At 34.4% G+C, this 21,533-nt stretch overlaps 1 protein-coding gene across 1 annotated transcript; it reads left to right on the top strand.

Annotated features, from left to right (window-relative positions):
- Positions 1-6,229: 6,229 nt before the first annotated feature.
- On the top strand, positions 6,230-14,924 carry LOC128994091 (uncharacterized). Its single transcript, XM_054418346.1, has one exon. It carries the CDS (start codon positions 6,972-6,974, stop codon positions 9,234-9,236), a length of 2,265 nt encoding a protein of 754 aa, XP_054274321.1. The 5' UTR covers positions 6,230-6,971; the 3' UTR covers positions 9,237-14,924.
- Positions 14,925-21,533: the final 6,609 nt, after the last annotated feature.

Consider the following 21,533-nt stretch of genomic DNA (forward strand, 5'->3'; position numbering starts at 1 on the left):
CGTGTAACCCAACACGAACACATATCAAACTCACGTGCAACCCGCACATGACGCATAGAACACTCGTGTAACCCACACGAACACATATCGAACTCACGTGCAACCCGCACATGACGCTTAGAACACTCGTGTAACCCAACACGAACACATATCAAACTCACGTGCAACCCGCACATGACGCATAGAACACTCGTGTAACCGAACACGAACACATATCGAACTCACGTGCAACCCGCACATGACACATAGAACACTCGTGTAACCCAACACGAACACATATCGAACTCACGTGCGACCCGCACATGACGCATAGACTCACACAAAATAACACTGTAAAACTTCACATTTACGCCATTCCAGCCCTTCACTGCTGTCCCAAAAAACACTGAACCCCCAAATAGAACTGATTAAAAACTGCACCAAAGTGGTGATTACAAATAATAAAAAAAAAATGTATATTCAAAAACAAAATTTTTCTTCACTAAAAGAACCCCAAAAATTAAAGCCAATTATCTTTTCTAAGAGGTACCAACATCGAAGTTTTGTAAAAAATTACAAAACTCCCGGCGCTTCCATCACCTTGTAACGGTCGTATTCCCCTTGGAATACCTACCGCTACTTTGGGTGACGTAGCTCAGGAATGAAACTCAGCACTCGCTTACAAAACCCAACTTTATTAATTACTCAAAACAACACAAAGAACACAAAGCTAAACTAACGATCAAAAAAGGTAGAGTAGACTGGAACTGTAATCATTTAGTTAGGAACTTAAACCCCAATTTGGAAAAAGACTCTAAACCCCAATTTTGAAAACCCTTAACATTTTCTTACCTGGACCCAAGGCCAAGGGCCTTGGGCTCCAGCTCCCCCAGCAGGACCCCGTCCTCAGGTGCACCACACAAACACTACACACCAAAACTGACCCCCTGATCAAGTGCACTGGCCTACTTAAAGCAACAGCCTTCAGTAGGTCAGCACAACAAGTTATTGTTTAACAACACTACCAGCCTACTCACACAACATTGCCAAACACTTCCTCTTTACAATATTTGACCCTCCTATTACACCACCAACCGATCACACGGCCAACCTAACAACACGAAACACCAAAAACAAACCAGCCAAAACTGTGGCACGTTTTTCTCCAACGTTTAACCAGAGGGTAGTGACTCCAGAGCAGCCATCGGCTTCGGTGGCGTAGTGGATAGCGTACCAATCTGATTATCAAAAGGTACCAGGTTCGAATCCCAGTCATGACACTAACTTTTTGTCTACAATTTTTTCACCATCAGCAGGTTTGGTTAGTTTGGTTAGGTTATGATAGTTAATTTTATAATTAAAACATTATAAAAATGAATTAGAGCCATTTAATTATAGTTTTATTTTATAAACATAACTATTTTTTTCGATTAGTAAACCTTCATTGGATTTTTTCATCATCAGCAAGTTTGGTTGGTTTGGTAAGGTTATGATAGTTTAATTTTATAATTAAAAAGTTATAAAAATGAATTTGAGGCATTTATAATTTTATTTTATGAACAGATCTATTTTTTAGATTAGTAATCCTTCATTATAGCCAGTCAGAAGCCTCCAAATGACTGCATTATGCCCTATAGGCCGGAACTCCAATTGAAAAAAAAATTACGCGCCCCGTTCACACGGGGCGAGTTTACAAGCTACAAGCAGGACACGCAGCTAGTAAAATAGCTCAGTGTGAACGACGTACTCGCTCAAAAGCTGCTTGTAAAAAAGCTCTGGAAAAAGTTGACGGTGCCGCTACTTTACACGCCAACTCGCCAGCTTTTGAGCGAGTAGGCGTGTAAAGTAGCCCAGTGTGAACACAGTTGCTTGTGCTTGTGCGCATGTTATTCGAAGAAGTCGGAGGATTTAGTTCAAGCCAGCTACTGAGCGATTGGAAAAAGCATCGTGTGAACGACTACAAGCGCACTCGCCGACTCGCCGGCGTCTTTCTACACGTCGGCGAGTTGGCAAGTGGACAAGCTCCGTGTGAACGAATACAAGCACACTCGCCGGCTTCTTACACGCCGGCGAGTAGCGTGTAAACTCGCCCCGTGTGAACGAGGCTATAGGCTACCAATAGGTGCTGTATCACAGCATAGGAATTGATAGATGTAATTAATAAAAAAGTGTAAAATTATATTTAGAGATAATAAAAGCACTCTTAAAAAAGAATGAAACGAGAACAATCTTATTATTCTTTTTCTTTGATTTTCTGTTCTTTATTAGGTTTATCTTCAATTCATACACAAATTCAACAATTTGCCATATTTAGGCCTACTGGCCTACTCATTGCACTCACTTTTTAGTTCTCAATAACCTTGGTAATTCAGTATATGCAATAGTATCTAATTGGTAAACAAAAGGTAATTCAGTAAATCATAAGCCACTACAAAAGATTCACCTTTTAAGTGCAACACTAAACACTAGTGTAGTAGTGAGCAAGTAAATTCAGTGTAGAATTAAGACTGGTAAATTGCTCTCATTAAAGGTATTACATTTTTGGAAGAACCATAACAGTACCAAGGGCGTCCCCTAAGGACCTTTGGGGAATATTTATATTTTGCAGGGCCCACACATATTTTTTATAACATCAAGCTTCCACTGCCAAAAGCTCTGTCTGATATTTTTATTTTCTAGAGTTCTTCCAACCTAGGGGCAACCAACATTTGTAAAGAATTCATTAAAGAGCATTGCAAGGAGTAAATATATTTAAATACAATATTTAAATATATAAAAGTAGTAGAAAGGGGAAACCCATTTCCTTTTTTCTTTTTTTTTTCTTTACAAATCACAGCCTTACTAAAGTTACCATGGTTACTAATCACTCAATAACAGTTAGTTTACATAATAACAGTTCATTCCCCAGCTGTTGTATCTTAAATATGTTGTAACATATCGCACAGCAGACAGAAGTGTAAAACGGAGCAGACGATTGTTGGCGCAAGCGTTGTTTCCATTTCATTTTCATCAAAGAATCTGTGATGTTTCCAAAGGGAGGGAGAGGGAGTCGTTATATCAAGAGAAAGACGCTGACAATTTGAAGCAGAGGTTATGAACACTATATAGGTATTCTGGCAATAAACATTTCTTTAAATTGAGGTGACTTATAAAACTCTAATTTTATTTATATAGAAAGATAAGTTTTCCAGTCCTGTACATCACTGATTCACGGTCTTTTCCCGGTAATCAAAATTCAAGTACAACTTGATACACACAGAATCTCCGGTTCCCGACCTGGATAATGGCTAATTTAATTTAATTTACAGTTACATATTAGTACCCGTGATAAATCAAACCCGTTATATAAGCCAAAGCCACACGGTTATTAATCTCACTTGGTTTTGGATTTGCTTACAAACTAGATCGGAAATGGTTACAAACGTGATCGGAAATGGTTAGGGCCTACACATATTCGTAAACAACATTTATGTATACATATCAGTTACAGCTATAAAAAGGAATCTTTATCAAAACTGCTGTTCGTTATTTCATATATGACGTGTTTTCTTAACAGGTTATTTGTATTTCATAAATGACGTATGTAGTAAACATGGAGGAAAAAATAGAAAAATCACACAAAACTGGGTTTTTGATCGTCCGTTATTTTATTTCCAAAATGGTGAGGCCACATTTTAATGGCTAAGGACACTCTCGCCAATCCTGTGAATACAATTAAATCATAAGAATCATAATCTGTACTCTAGTTTTCTTTAGAGTAGGCTAAGTAAAACGCATTCTGGGCCGTGACAGACGGACATAAAAAATTGAGATAAGACATGTTTCAACTTCTTCAATGTATAAAACGTAAAAATAACCAAAAATATGTATAATTCTGAGCAATGTACAGACAAAACTATAATTTTATTTATATAGATTAACTGGGTTTGAATTTTCAATATCAAAAATAATGTATACAACTTCTTTTAGTTTTACAAATAATGCTGGGCGGGGGAATAATGCTTCTAATTTGTTGTGTACCTCATTTATAGTGGGGGGGGGCTGTTGCTCAATTGGGGGGGGGAGCGTCATGAGTCTAGGGGGGGATGGGCACCCCTGAAGTAAGTACTGTGAGTACATTCCCTTCGGCCTTCGATAATCGATTGCATAAACCATCACGATTCCGATAGCTGAAAAGCAGTTGATAGTCATGTGACGTCATTATAAGGTTTCTGTACATGTGAAGAAGTGGCCTCCGCACTCGTCCGTCAGTCCAAGCCCAAGCGGTCCAAGGTCCAAGGCACTCGCATGAAGTTGGCCCCACCATAATATGCACAAATTATAAAAACATATCCATAATTTAGTGCTGAATTTGTGCTTCTCAAAGGTATATATATATATATATATATATATATATATATATATATATATATATATATATATATATATAAAATAAGTGCTCAACAATAACACACCAAAAAATTCTAAAAACTGTTGGTGGGGCTATCTTCACGTTCAGCCCGTCACCAAATGATTTGACAATGTATTATACATAGAAATTTAGTGCTCATTTTGTGCTACAACAATATATAGTTTTTATAATTTGTGCTCTAAAAACAACCGAGTAAATGAGGAAAGACTGCCGCCAGTGATGACGTCATCCGCCCCGCCACATTGAGCAAATTGGTTGAAAATGGTGTCACGATATAGTGCTCATTTTGTGCTACAACAATATATAAGTTTTATAATTTGTGCTTTAAAAACACCCAAGTAAATGAGGAAAAACTGCGGCCGGCGATGACGTCATCCGCTTTACCACATTGAGCAAATCGGTTGAAAATGGTGTCATGGTGTCACGATTTAGTGCTTAGTTACCGACCGGGCCATTGGAATTGGTAAATTTGCATTTGTATTTTCCTTCTTCGTTGACCCTCTAGTAGAGGGAATAGACTGCGTCTGGTTATTACGGTAGGTACATAAAAAACGAAAAAACTACACGCAGACATGAATTAAGACTGTATACTGCTGTAGACTGCTTACATGGTGGGCAGGCAGCAGACAGTACAAAAACAAAAAGCTAACTGTCCCGCTCCAGATTATCTTCAAAGAAGTCAGAAACCTTTTAGTATGGTCTTTTCATCATCAAGTCTTTCACAGAAGTCTTGAACTTCCAGTCGTCCATACATTAAGTGCTGGGAGAAAATCTGTTTAAAAATTTGATGGTAGACGTGGGGATGGAATTGAGCGTTCTGCAAAAGTCAATGAGTTGCAATGAATACAAAAGGTTTTGTATTCATTGGTAGTTGTGTCCTTCAACTCATTGAAATTATGAAAACTATTTTACCAAAAATAAACAAGCTAATTCTATTCTAGATTATCCTCTCGTTTTATAACCAAGTAGTAAAGCACAAATTATAAATTATACACCAAAGTATGATAAAGACATTTCGTCTAAACTAGCGCTTAAACGGCACTAACACGAAACGAAACCAAACAAACATGAAAGCTTTGGCTATTACCATAGATAAAACATACACCCTTAGTAGATTTCCCATCCTTATGGAACAGCTGAAGCCAATTTTATTGTTAGTTCTGTACGGTTTTCTGTAGAGGTCGTGTTTTGTTTACAATTTGTTTCCCGTTATTACAGCCATTTAAAACCTCGTTTAACCAAATAATACAATCTAATCATAAACAATAACTTGTCCCCTAGTTATATAACCAAACAGTAAAGCACAAATCAAGAAATTAACCCTAAAATAATAGAAACAAAGTTTCGTCGACACTATCGCCTTTGTGTCACGTACATGAACTAGACACGAAAAACGTGCTTCAAAATTTACAATGGGATGAGAAGTCTACTTGTGTTGGTTAGTCTATGCTATTACCATCTATTACCATAGATAAAACATACGTTAGTCTATGCTATTACCATAGATAAAACCATAAAACATACCTATTACAGTAATACAACTTCAACTACAGTTTCCAATAGACAATCATGAAAGGCTCCAGCTTCAGATTTTACGATTATATGAGAGTTCGAATTCCTTTTACTATTCAAAACCAATGCTAAAACCTCTTAATCTTTCACATTTTCTCAAATTCGGACAGTGTTAGCCAAACTTTTATACATATAGTATGTGGAAAATGTTGCTGGCTTCAACAGGATAATGGAATGTTTACCAACGATAGAAGAACTTGTTCTTTCTTTTCTCCGTTCTGTTCTGTTCTGTTCAGTGTCAGTAACATGTAATGCAAATGGCCGCAAGCGAGATTTCACGACTTTCTCATTGTTTTGTTCATTGTTCGACAAAATCCTCGTTTCAGTGCTATGAAAAGTTGTTGAAAGAAAAGTGAATTGGTTTTAAGTGTTTTATGGATACGAATCACAACTATTGTTGAACGTGCACGACATTATCTTCTGTGAAAACTATGGGTGTAGCTCGTTGTGGTACTGTAGTAAATAGCGCACAGCCTTTGGAATGACAAGTAGGTTAAACCTATTTTCATTGTGAAGAACATTGTAATGCGACCTACTTGATCACAAATCTATCATTGAAATAATTTCGTTGTATTATTCTCAATGTTGAAGACGAAGTTAACATGCCTAACAATATTCTAACACCTTGGAAATGTGGCAAAGTATGAAGGTAAAGTCTGATATATTCCATAGGGACAATGGACTGTTCACACATAGGCCTAGTGACTATTAAGACTGTTTGGATTTACATAGACTATATCCAAAGCTATATTATGTGTTGACTGTGATAACTATTCCTTCTTTGTTTTAAATTTAAAATGTTTTTATACAACACCATTAAGAGTCCTAGGACTTAAACTTAGATTCTTACTTGCTTACTTTTTGGCCTAAACTGTCATAATTGAAAAACTTCTCCTTGCTCATCCAGCCTTAAAAATGATTATTTATGTAATATATGTATGTGAATATTGTACAGGGTCATGGGAAGCTGACTTACAACTTTAATTTTATTAAAATGTAAACAAGCAAAATGGGTCGGGCTTCTGGATTTGTACCAAGCCTGCTATTTTTCAAGATGTTCATTCAGTTAAGACTTTTAATAGTTTTAATGGCATTTTCCCGAAATGCCATTCATGCGGACAATAACCCTGACAGTGTAACGGACAGGCGGTTATTGTTTGGTGGTGACGTATTTAACAAGACTTTAGCGTCCAAACATGGTGTGTCAAAATCAAGTTTACTTGGTGCGCGAAGTGCAAGGACACCACCCACACTAGCCTATCCATCCCACCCAACTTTACCACCTCCAACAAGCCCTACAGGGAGGGAGATGCCTTCATATTCTCCTCCCAACAGAGCCTTTTTCACTCCCCCTTTACCACCTGAGTATTTAAATCCTTTTGCAGAAAAACCAACACTGAGAGATAGTAATTCTGATGGTGCCAGTGTTTCCAATAAAAGGCCTATTCCTCCACCACCACCAAGGCTTCCTTCAGAAATAGAACTTATTCCCATTAGACCTCCTGATCTCCCAGTGCAAGATACAAGGAAAAAAACCCTCAACACCCCCAGTTTCAAAAAATTGGCTGAAATTCCTTACTCCGAGACAACAAGCACAACTACAACCAATTCTAGAGCAGTCAACGAGTCTTTTGATTTTGTACCAATTTTACCCTATCCGAGTGTTTCTCGCATATTATCAGGAGGAAGTGGACGAAAACATGATATCCTTCAAGACATTCTCGAAAGACCCAGGTTTGAGTCTGAATCTAAAGCATCTCGTACTATTAAACAAGAACAAGGAGTTGTGAAAACATTAATACCTCCTAGTATGAAACCTCCTCAGGTGACTGAGAAAAAACTCACTCCAGCACAATCTAGAGAAGAAGTGAGCACACAATCAACTAGGCCACCCCAGACCCGACCGCCAGAGGTAACAGAAGAAGAACTGCGCATTGAAGTGACAGAACCACCCTTAGCAGCGAGAGATCCACCCGAGGTTGCTCATTTACCAGAACTACCAGAACCGAGAATAAGATATGTTCTTGGTGTGGCATGGGACATTCACGTGTACCTTATTGCCACATTGTTCGCTATACTAGCAGTTTGCTCTCTACTAAACATCATCAGGATAAGTTCATTCAAACGTTTACTTACTAGAGGTTACTTTTTAACTCTTCATGGCATCTTGCTTATCATTGGAACAACTCGGAGTGTGTTTTTATTCTACGATGCTTACAATATCAATCACTCTCTTCCTGATCCTGTATCACATCTACTTCTAAACATCGCATTCCCCTTGCTCACATCATCTTTTGCTATTTTATTTTTGTTCCTGTTGTTGGCAGGTGAAGTAAAAATGGTGAGTCACAAACTTCAAAGAGCTTCAGTTCTAGCTTTGTTCATCATAGCCCACTTAATTTTGAGTATAAGTGTAGACCTATGGGCAAACACCACTAGATTTTCTACTCTTCTGCCAGTGATATGTCAATGTCTTTTTGTTATTCTGTGTGTCGCACTTGGCCTTTCTTATCTGTATTTGTATAAGTCTCTATCTCATTCTTCTCTTCGGAAGCAAGGTAACATATTTGGATCGGTGTTCTCAGATTCTCATCGTCCCACCCTCGCTCACGCTGTTCGTGTTACATTAGCAACTGCAATGCTTAGTCTACTGATGGCTGCAGTTCAGCTCTATGGAATGTTCGGAGTGTACGAGTTCCTGGGAGAAGAATCTCCTCATGTTTGGTTATGGTGGGGTTTTCAATTTTCAGTAAGAGTTATTGAAATCTCCATGTGCTTTTTAATGTCTTGGGCTGGAGTTCAGCCACTGAGATGTGAGGCGGAAAAAGAAACTCAAAGTCATAACTCTGCCACTGGCTTTGCATTGTTTTCATGCGGTGCAGCAACTCCTAGAGGAAGTGAAGGGGGAGCGGGTGATGATATTTATCCAGCAATCTGCAGCTCAAACCAAGCAATACATAACTACTCTCTTAGAACTGGCAAACAGGTGTATGACGATACCTTCCCTCTAAACAATCTGCACGCTGGACCGCACATGTTTCTACACAACACCACTGAGAGGAGATCGTTGAAGAAACATCCAGCTGACGATCACGACATGAGCAAATCCATATGCGGGACTCTGGTTCCCTTTGAGAGGCGGCTTCAGCCTTCACCATCCATGCTGGTAGCAGAGAATGGCTTCGTACGCTTCCGATCTCTAGCAGACGGAGAACAACCAGAAGATTCATTCACACAGCCCAGTATGGTTCATCCTAGAGAAGATTTTACGTGAGTTAAACGTATAAACAATTTTGGACTATATTTTTTGTAATTTGCGATAACTTCCGGCCGTAAATTTCCGGATTAGATGTTCCTCTAGTACAGTGTTTTTAGTGCAGTCTTATTGCCCGCTAGTGTAATTAGGTTTTTACTCGATTCGATCTACGTTCGCTTTTTTTTATAATCAAAGCTTAGTTAATAATTTTATAGGCCTATTTAAAATGTAAGACTACTAAGGGCTGCTATAGTTTAATAGTAAAGCCTACGGTTTCAGTATTTTTTATTAGATTTTAAGGCGTTTCTTCAAAGTGGCAAAACGTTTTATAAGGAACGTTGATCTGTAGATTTTGTAGATTTTATTTTTCGAGTACTCTTCCTTTCCTTAAATCGTGTACATAGAAATCTTTGGTTGTGGGACGAATCCCAACTAATCAAATAGCCTATTTACCATTGTAAATGATCTGTCCAAATTATAAATATATATAATATATTTATTAGGCTTATACAAATAGAACATGTACAACAATTGTGACTAACTTAATGCATTATTTAACTCAGCATTTTAATACTTTACCTAGGCTATAAATAAACATTTGGCTCAAGATATTTATATTTTCTAATAAGGCTTCTGGGTCAATGTAATCCTGGAATTAGTTTTACTACAATTGCTCCAGTTGAAAATAAAACCAGGCCTAATCAAGTTTTTGTTTCAAAAATTAAACATGATTTTAAAATTGTCCTTATAAACTTTGTGGCTCCCAGTGCAGCTGAAATCACCATTAGGCCTATCCTAATAAATGATCCAAGGCGGGTAGTTAATCATTAGACCATTTATTCTTTTACTATCTCCACGGTACTCACCATTTAACTTAAACAGTTATTTATAAAAAGAAATATGACGATAATAATATTAATCCTCATGAACTAGGCTAGGTTAACTATCAATAAAAAATGAACATAATTCATCATTAAATAGACAAAGGCAGATAATAATTAATGATCATTAAAGGTGATACCGTGTAGTGGTGATACGCGTAGTCGTTAGACAGCAATTTGGATTACTCTGGCAGATCCAGGTAACATTATACCTTTTATACTCTAAAACAGTAAATCCTGAGGTCCAAGAAACAACATGAAGTGATAGTTCAACCTCACCATAAGCATAAGGATCAAACTAATTGCTGTTTAAGCTAGCCTAAATAAAATATTTCTAACACTTGACTGTTTTCCATCCCATGGGCACTCAAACAAAAAGTTTTTACACACAGGACAAACTTAACACAGCCAACTCCTTTGCCATCGCCACAGCCTTCCCGGTAGTTGGTCTTATTGTCTAATGTTTAAATCCCTTAATGATAACTGGCCTACAATAGGCCTAACTTACTAGTGGATATTTTTGAGAGAGCTGAGGAATGAGAATTTATGTTCTTAAACATTATAAAACTGTTTGAAAATAATATATCTTGAGCCTTTAAAGATTTCCATTTTTAGAACTGTTTTGAAATCCCATTTATATTGTCTACTGCTTGCAGTAATTTTATTAACTCCGTGAAGGCTTTCGCCATTTAAATGATAGTTCTGAATCTCCCTTTAAAACCTCTTTTTATAGTTATTTACCACGTAACTAAATATTTGTAATTTCTACCAATCTCAATTTTTTAAAGTGTGTTTTTTTTACTCTTATTATACATTTACGACGTTGTTATATTTTACAAACTGTATAGGTAGCTTTAATATTTATTTAGGGCTAATCATTTTTATTAAGAGAACTGGCAAGTATTTTTGCATTTTAATACTAGGAGCAGATTTTTTAAATATTGTGCCAATGCTTGAATTTCTTTATAATAAAATATTTTAAATCACATACTTAAATAAAACTCAAAAATTGTTTAGGATAATATGGCCTAGTTGAAAGACAGCAACTATTTAAGCACTTCTGATATGTTAATTACCTATATAGGCCTAACCTAAATGAACAAAATTCATTGGATGATTATTTAGATTTGGAGATGTGGGACTTGTGCCTACAAACTTTTCAAATACTAGGACTTCGGCCACCCCTAAATTTTAATTAACAGGATAGGATATGGTCAATTTAAAGGAAGTATTACATTTTAATCACCTTCTAAGACATGTCTGAATGGCAATTACAGTATATAATAGGCTTACTTGATACTTGATACTTGATACTTGTAGTCTATGTCGTTGACCGATGAAATCGGCATGACTGCGTCAGATTACTAAATACTAAAATACTATTTACACAATACTATTTACACTGTGGCAATGGCTAAAAAGTGGCTCGTTGCCTAATTCTTCGAGGCTGTAAAGAGGCCTATTTACCAGCCTGTCACGCAGGGCCGTCTTATAATCATCAAGGTCCAAATTGCGCACATGAACCGGCAAGGAATTAAACAGCCTTATCGCCGACCGAGGATAACTACACACACACACACCCAGACCTACCAAACGTAAGAGAAATACAAGTCAATACTGTTAAAAAAAATGTGAATAGTCTTGAACAATCTAGGTTTAATTCAGACTGACAAAAGCTTTACTAATAATTGAGTTAGACATTTTAAGTTTAAATCCGTTACTGTAGCTGATCTTTCACGAGGTAATATTCATTCAATACAGTTATAGTATTACTTTAACTCATGTTAATTGTTTAGCCTAATATAACAATGTTCCTGTAGAAGCACACGATAGAAGATATTTTGCACTCTGCACCTTATTATACATTCAAGGAAATTTATTTAAACTGTCAAAACCTTGTAATATAAGTTTTGTATAGGTATATAATGTGTTTCAAGTAGAAAAAAGTGGTTTTTAATTTTAATTTGAGAGAGGCAGGTTTATTATTCTTCCATAAATTGAAGATTGTTAAAAAGTTTGTGATTATGGTAATTTATGGAGTTATGAAAATTTGTTCGCACATAACAGTTTTGAATTTAACATGGGGAAATGAGTTTAATTCCAGTTTCCCACAGATTTAGTTGAACAAAGTTTAGAATCACAGTTCATGTAATTTTTTTTATATATATACTTATGTGCTAAATACAAAATGGAAATATTTTTTTATATCCTAAGAACATTAAGTAGAAACTTTGGGTTGATATTTTTTTGTAGGTACAGTATATGTTTTCAGTTGAAGTATAACAAATTGTGCGTCCTTATTCCTTAATAGTTGAGCAATAATTGAGGTTAGCAATATTATGTATAATTCTATAAGTAAAGTGGCATAAGCCTTGTAAGAAATAAATTACATACGTGACTCATTTTAATAATATCATTGGGAATCTAAAATATATCATTGGTATATTAGAATAGGTAGGCCTAAATTTTTAACAACTAGTGTTTAACATACTATTAAACCAATGACAACAATACAGTAGGCTATGCCTCTATAAACTATTTGGCTGGTCAACAACCAATTCGATTGGTCAACGTTGACAACTTAACTACAGGGTTTGTTGAGTAAAAAATCTCATTTCAATCTCATTCATACGTTAATTGTGTAAGTTCGTTTGATTCCTTTTTTACTGCAATCACATGTTTCTGCTTTCCAATGTTATCATTAAAATTGAGTTTGGCGAAGATTGAAGAATGATTTTGTTATGTTGGAAATAGGCGTACCCCGCGCCCCTTAAAGATCTTGCTATTTTTTAATTAATATACTGTATACTTGACAAATTAAACCTACTACAAATTTGAAACTCTAGACACTAGTAATATACAGAGACCTACAACTTGTGAAAAATACCACCGAGTCACATTTGATGATTCTTATAACCAAAACAAATGACAGAACACCAAAATTAGCAAAAAAATGTGGGAAAAACTACTCTGCATGGCGATTGATAGACAAGATTTTGAATAAAGGTTATGAATCAAATTATTATAGCCTAATTTAATATTTTGGCTTCCCTCTTTTGTAGCCTATCTCTTTAATTCATTTAGTTTCATTTGTTAAAGTGACACAACTTTTAGTAAAGAACCAAGAATTAATTTGAAATGGTTTTGCAAATAAAACGGCCTTTTCAAATAAAAAAAACTCCATTATTTTGATGTTTAATAATTTAGTTCTGTAAGTAAAAGATTAAGTGGGACCCAGGGTTTTTTGGTACCGTACTTTGGTTATCCGGAATCCACTTATTTTAGAGGGAATTTTTTACCGGAGACCAAAAATAACTATATAGTTGGAAAGACTTACTTTCTCCCCCTATACCATAGTATATAGAGAAAGAAGGCTTATTGTTTACATATATACTTGTTGCAGCTGTATAGTTTTAAGTTTGTAGCGTGTTTGATGCGGTATATTAAGACAAAAATAGCAATGTCTTCCTCTTAGTGGTACACATAGTAGGGCCTATATTAATTAACCTAACCAATGTTCCATGTTTTTTTAAGTTATCAAATTCCCAGGTTCCTTAAGCGTGATAAATTTGTTAAAAAGTTAACTTTCATAGACATGTTAGTATAATTTTACTCCTTAAATGTATTTGAAAACATAATCCTGGTTTAAATACTACCGTATTAGTAACTTTTATGTGATTAGGCCTACTTGTGACTAACAATGGTCTAGTGATTCTTGTTTTGTATTTATCTTCAAAAAGTACTTCTTATTATGTTGGGCATTGAAAGTTTTTCAAACTCAGTTAACTCAAGTTTAATGAAAATACCCGTTTTTAATTGTTTGTGTTCTCCAACCTTATAATAATAAAAAACTTCATTTTTTTAAGTTGTATTTATGTACCGGTAGCTAAAACAATTTAATATATGCATTTTTAGCTCAGCAATAAATTACAAGATTCTAAATAAAATGTTTATCAAGAGCTACCTTGAAAACAAAATTTAATTTTCTAAATATAAAAATATTTAATTACAGTAATACCGCATCGCTGAGATTATGATAGGGAGATATGAAAGCAAAAGGGGTCTGAGTTAGATGTCTATACACAATTAAGAAATCTATAATAAAAAGTAAATTTTTGTACAATAAATGTTATCTTATTTATGGGAAAATTAGGTCTCACACAATATTCAATGCTCAACTTGATCAAACCCCATTGTTTAATGTAAAATTTGCCTCATTTCATTATGGTATTATTATGTTATATTGTATACCCAAGCTAAGAATACTCAAAGGTTTGTGTTCCTTTTCTGTCTATTTTTTTCACTGCCACTATTGTTTAAATAAAAATGCAAAAGCTAATAATATTAACATACCTACATGAATGAACATACGTCTTGTTTTTAACAAATTATCCAAGTATTATTAGATGAGACTATGACAGGTTGTATTTTATTTTACTAGGCAATGTACAGTAAGGTTCTTAACGCTCTTTTTATTAACAGGTTTTATAAGAGTATGGATATTAACAGTATTATGGGAGCTTATTACTAGTAAACTTTTGCAATGACAGTTTTTTGTAATTTTAATTTTCATGACATTTTGCCAGTTTTTACTTCTTCCGTTTTAACGAAGAATTGTGTAATAATTTTGTAAATATTTTTAACCTTTGTACTTATTATGTTGATTCCTATTTCAATAAGAGTCGCGTAATTTTATTGTGATTCAGATATTAATTATTGTAATTTTATGTTGTGTATATTTTTATACCTAAATACTCGCAGCTTATAAATAGCCGATCCCAGATACTTTTGTGTCTACTATTAAAAAATATATTACATATATTAAAACCTGAACTGGTGTTTTACTACCTATTGTCACTTATATTTTGTTTTTTAAGTTTGACTAGAGGTCGTCCAGTAGTCGAAAACTAAATATTAATGTGCAGACTTCTCAATTTAACCCCGCACAGTAAATAAAATATGTGATTGGAATTTCTTCCATTTGTTTTGATTTTCTGTTTATTTTTTATAAAAGGATTCTGCACATTAACAGGAAAATATCTTTCTAACGGTATGCATTGGTTTTCCCTGTGCGAGCTGTTAAAAAAGGGTTTCAAGAAACATGCTTGCCTCCAATTATTAATATATAGGATATTTTGTTTTTATGAATAGTGTTGCCAGTGTTGGTATTATGTTTTACATGGATTAGGAAAAAGAAAATTTCATTTTTTTACAGTTTGAATTCTTGGTTGTCTTGTAAATTTATTTCTCTATCAGTTGATTCTGTATTCAGTTTCACCATTGTGGTAATCTACAAACCTGAAAAATTGGATACCAAAATAGTTGCTTAAGCCATTTTGAATTTATTTGTACGTTCAGTATTACTGATCAACTACTGTAGGTCATTTAACCTAGATAGGTAATCTAATAGGTTTTGAGAATCTAAAAATGTTGAATGATGGAACCTGTGATTGATTGTGAATGCACAATAAATATTTCAAGTTTGTTACTCTTAAATGTTTATCATACAAGTGTGTTAGCATACCATAAAATATATAGGCCTAATATTTTCAAAATTCTACATTCAGAGTAAGCGAGGCTGACACTTGATCATTATAAAGGTACTTTACTCGCAAATTTGATTAATGATATGACAAATTAATCTACTAATATTATATTGTTTTATCTGAATTATATTAGTTGAATGTCAGATATTCTTCATACTGTTCAAATAATCACTTCACACTGAGGCCTTTAATAGCTATTTACCTTACAAGTGTAGTAAGAGCGTTTTTACATCACGCACACGAGTTGCATAATTTACCTAAGTGATGTAAACACGCTCTTGCGTAACGTGTAACGTACAAGATTTTACCTGACCCGACAATATACAGGAGGTTACGAACAATATTTTTCATTGTCCATTTCACTCATCTTCTAACAGTAACGTTCATTTACAAACAAAAGCTAGGTTAGGAAAATTCTTCAAAACAACAATAATATTTAAGCACACAGCTGATTTCTAGCGTTGAACGTCGTTGGCTCCATAGAGGTATAATTTTTACGTTATCCACTCAATGTTATTTAAATGGGTTTCATTACATCACCGAGTGGGTTTTTTGATACTTTATCACTCGAGAAGTAAGGAAGTTGTATACATCACGCTTAGGATAGGGATGTTTAACATGGCGGGTTAGGTAAAACAGATTAAAATATTCAATGTTCAATCGCCAGGAAAAATGTATGACAGTTATTATTATTTATCCAAAGAAAGCACTAATTTATTTATTTATTCACATGGTAAACACAATTTTTACAATTAGTACCTATAGGCTACCTAAAATATTTTGCTCTTTAATCAATGGGGGTGATAAATTGAAATAATTTCAGTGGGGAATGAAGGAGCTAAGTAACTTATGTAGACTACTGTAGGTATCCAAACTATTTTTTGGGACAGATTTATTTTTTTATTAGTTTAAGTATTTTTTTTATTTGCTAAATTAACAATCTATATATACTTATTTAATACGCAAGCAGGATTTTTGTGACAATTACTCCTCCGAAACTACTGAACCGATTGACAAGTTTTTGGTGTCATTGGAAAGAGCATAACGTGAAGTTGTGCAGGAAACTTTCTGTTTAGGGAAATAATTAGAGAGTGAGGCCCTGGGGCCCTTTAAAGTTTCGTATTTCTCCATCAGATTAACATGGGAAACAAACATTGTTATGAAACTCCAGCTGTTGTCAGAAATGCTGTTCTGCTATTTAATTTAATTTGTATAGAAGGAGAATTGTTTCTTGGTTCCATGTTGTCAATGAATTATACTTTTGCATATATTTTAAATGCTATACCGTAGAATGGGGTGAATAGAAACACTTTTTGACTTTTAAGCTTCTGTAAAACCGATATTTTTAATTTTTAAATTTTCAACACTAGCTCATATTTTTGGTCTTGAACTCCTCTACTCAAACCAGTTATCAATTTTTTTTCTTTTTAATCATTAACCAGAAAAAAAATAAAATATGGCTGTTTCTATTCACCCCGCACTTTGGGGTGAATAGAAACACTGTGTTAAATTGATGATTGTTGCTTTTCCTCACTTACCAGGGGCAATAGAAACATGAAATTTATGCTTGTTAGCTTAGGTTGTTGTAAATAAAAATATTTAAAGTTAATTAACACATTTATAAGTACGAAGTATAAAAACGTCGTTTTCATAAACCCTTATCCAAACAAATCGGAGAACATAAATGACAATGGGTGAAATCAGAGTAACAAAATCTTACATAGAAACCAACTAAATGAAGAGTAAAATCAGACAAATCATCCTCAAAATACAACACTCCCTTAAATCTACAAGTTGTACACGGCTTGGGAGTTGGAAGCCGATCGTACTAAGTCATCGACTTTGAAGAGGGCCTCTTAATCTGTCTCTCAGAACTTGTTGGTTTGCGCAATTTTCTTGATGAATCTTCTTATTTATCCTTCCTCGTCAAATTCAATAACTTTTGCAACATATAAACGATAGCAAGTTTTGTTTTTCCCCATTACTTTGACAATTACATGATCATGAAGGGACAACTTTGAAGACTCGCTGATGTCTTGAGCTAGGTATGCTGGTTCTTCTTCATCAAATTGTTCGTCTTTGTCACTTTCTTCCAGTGTGACTGATGTAGAATCATCTTCATCTCTGGTATTTTTTTTTCTTTTTTGGGGGGTTTTCAGGTCAACCTTTATTTGCACCACTGGTTCAAAAAAAAGTGTTTCTATTCACCCTGGTTTTGCAAAATCATGACATAACCTAAATTAAAAATAAAGTAAAAAAATATAGTTTATTCTAAGACTAATCTATTAACACACTTGGTTTTAAGATACCTAAGACAATATAAACAATGGTTATTAACATAAATACATGTAATAGGTTCATACTGTGACGGTCCCAAAAATTCCCAGACCCATTACATATCAGTTGGGGAGGTTTTGGTTACACCCTCAGGAAACCCTGTCTTTACCGTCACAGAAGCTTTGCTTTATTTCAAATATAAAAAGAGGGTATGTAATATTGGACTGTTAACCTCCCAGCTTTTTGCGTCAACCAGTTGCCTCACCATGGAATATTCCGTCAGCCTAGGTCAGGCCAACGTTCTCGGAAAGTGTAACGCGCATGGCTGGAATTTGCTGATACAGCTCAGCAAGTCGCTCGATGAAATCAGTTAATGCGCAACTATGCCCTGATGAATCGTTAGGCAGCAGCACCGTCCAGGGCTTGCACTGACGTCACGCGGCATAGCCGCAACGTGATTGGCTGGTTCCCCTCCACGCCCAACTCTGGGCTATGGGAAGCGCACACTCAGTTGAGTTAGTCTAAATTCTAAATCCAATTCAATCGGTCATGTAAATTCCGCGTCGCGTCGCCTTTCCCCATAGCCTCCTCGGGAGGCTATGTCCCCCAATAACTTATTTGTGTTGTAAACTAAATTTATAGGATTATACAGCAAGTCGGAAGCTAAACACTTCACTATTGTTTTTATCATAAATTAAGTAAATAAATTATTATTCGTAGTGCATTTTTGTTGTTTCATTCGGCTACCTGTCACAATACTTAGAGAGAAAGTTTTGAAAAGAATGTTTTTCGCAAAAATTTTCAAATGATGTTTCGCATCATCCAACATCCGAAGCATTGATACAAATATGCTAAACTAATTTTTCCTAGGTAGATAGGATATGGTTATAATGGGGGAAAATAATTCCCTTATATAAAGTCAATGTATAACAAAGTTATAAAAATGTGAATCATTCATTGAAGTTTTGTTTCTATTCACCCTGTTGTTTCTATTCACCCCATTTTACGGTACACTATGAAATTATAGTACTGTAATATATTAAGAGTTCTTCATTTAAAAACTCAATAAGAACGATTGAGCCTTTGCCTATATGTTTCCTGATAAGTGTATTGTAACTGTTTCTGTTAGTATATTATAGTATCTTAAAGTAAAACTGAATTATTCTTTTCTGCATTCTCACCCCGTAGCGAAGCACGGGCAGAGCAACTAGTATACAAATATTAGACATCAGAATAACACACTCTGGTTCTAGTACACTGGACGGAAATAAATCTTAAAATTGCCTTTTGGCTGGGTTTTTTTTTTATGACAAATTAGTAAGCAATTATTTTATTTAACAATGATTAAATGCTTTTCACCAGTACTATTATTACATAGCGGAACTCACAGACTCACACCACTGGAATCGGATCCCCCCCCATGTGGACAGGGAAGACATCACTATGACACAGTAACTGGAGTTTGTGGTCAGAATTTTACCATCCTTGAAAAGGGTTACTCCTGAAGTTTAATAAAAAAGTGTTACTATATTAATCAGTTAAAAATATGGAATCTTGCCACTATACCATTGACTTTTCGACTTTTAGATACTGATGTTCTATCAATAGTCAAAGATTATACCAGGATAACAAACATCTGGGGGGTCTGGGGCCTTCCCCGAGAAGATTTCTGAATATATAGTGTTTTAAAACATATTTTTACGCTATTTGGTACCACACATAGAACCAACAACCAACCAAAACAAAATATATTGTGCATCATAAGGAGGGTAAGTCATCATTCTTTAAGTGTCATTTGGAGGCTTCTGATTCACTATAATGAAAAACTAATCGAAAAAATAGTTCTCTGTTCATAAACGCCTCAAATAAAATTTTTTAATTATAAAATTAAACTCATAACCTACTTGCTGATGATATTTAAAAAATCTAATGAAGGTTTTACTAATCGAAAAAAATAGTTCTGTTCATGAAATAAAATTACCGTATAAATGTCTCAAATTCATTTTTATAATTTTTTTATTATAAAATTAAACTGTCATAACCTAACCAAACCAACCAAACTTGCTGATAATGAAAAAATTGAATGAAGGTTAAATCGAAAAAATAGTTCTGTTCATAAAATAAAACTATGAAAGGCTCAAATTCAAATTTTTAATTATAAAATTAAACTGTCACAACCTAACCAAATCAACCAAACTTGCTGATAATGCAAAAATCTTAGACAAAATGTTAGTGCTTCCGGTATGATTCGATCCCGGCACCTTTAGATTATCAGACCCGGCTCGCTATCCACTAGACCACCGAGGCCGATGTAGGTACACCGTCACCGTCGGCTGATTCCCCCAGCCTCCAAATGACACTGTTGGAAAAACCAATTCTGAAATAAAAATTCTGCAATATAAACAATATTTCAAAATTATTTAAAACTGATTTCAAAACAAAAATACCCTCACTAACCTGAGGCAAACCTTAGCAAACCTGCCGACTAAGCGAATTTCCATTTTTGCCTGGATTGATTTTCAATTAATCTTTTAAATTAACATTTAAGTTTAACAAGTACCTAGGCTTGCTGCTACAGGGAAACTAATAAAGTGTGTTTTTATTGAAATATTAATAGCTTAGTATAAAATAAATAAACTGCCCAGTTAATGTTCATTTGATCAACATATATCCATAAACAAGCCAACTACAACATTTTACAATATTCTCCATAAGAATAACATGGGAATTTTAAAATAACAATTTTTTTGAATTTTCTCCGTAACCAATGACCGTACAAAAACACTTTGATAAACTAAATTTTTTTTTAAGCTGTTTAAAAAGGTTTGGCGACAAATTGAAATTTTTGTGTTTTAAGGGGAAAAAAACGAGAAAACCCCATTTTACCCCTCGTCAAACCCTGTTCCCATGGTCCGATCATTCTGGTTCGCGAACTCATTCAAGTTTATGCCGCCTTACACCGTAAAACAAACTTTTATCAAAAATCAGACAAAAATTACTCAAGTTATCGTCTTTACGGACACACACACATATATTTAAAAATGTGAACTAATAGTGTTTTTGGCACTGGGGACATCATAAATGAAAAAGTAAATCTGTCCCAGGCTTAGATCTTACCATGAGACCCTATAGGGTTTGAGGGGGGGTTGTAGCTATATCCCTATAGGGAAATTCGCTAATAATACAAGTTGTTAAGCTTACTTGAAATCTCGTTAAAAATAGGTTTAATATTGTCCAAACTTATATTAAAACTTACAATAATACAATTTTAATACTTGTATTAAAAAAATCTTTTCTCAGACCAAATCCAAACTAATATTAATATTTCAATAGTTTTGATATAAGTTTTTAAACTTAGACTTACCTCTCCCGTTTTAAGAATTATAAGACGGTTCAAACTGATTTTTAAATATCTTCAATATAAGTTTGAATACTTATATTAAACTTGATTTTAAAATAGTTTAAAAACTGTTCAAACAGATTTTAATATTAATTTATACAAATGTTTTAAAATTATTTTAAAACTGTTCAAACCGATATTAAAACTTATATCCATACAATTTTGTATGACCTGTATTAAAATTGTTTATAAACAATTTAAAAACATGTTA

The sequence above is a fragment of the Macrosteles quadrilineatus genome, unplaced genomic scaffold (assembly GCF_028750875.1).
Source record: "Macrosteles quadrilineatus isolate MER2022 unplaced genomic scaffold, UCM_ALF_1.0 Scaffold_5__1_contigs__length_97177068, whole genome shotgun sequence".
Classification (NCBI taxonomy): domain Eukaryota; kingdom Metazoa; phylum Arthropoda; class Insecta; order Hemiptera; family Cicadellidae; genus Macrosteles; species Macrosteles quadrilineatus.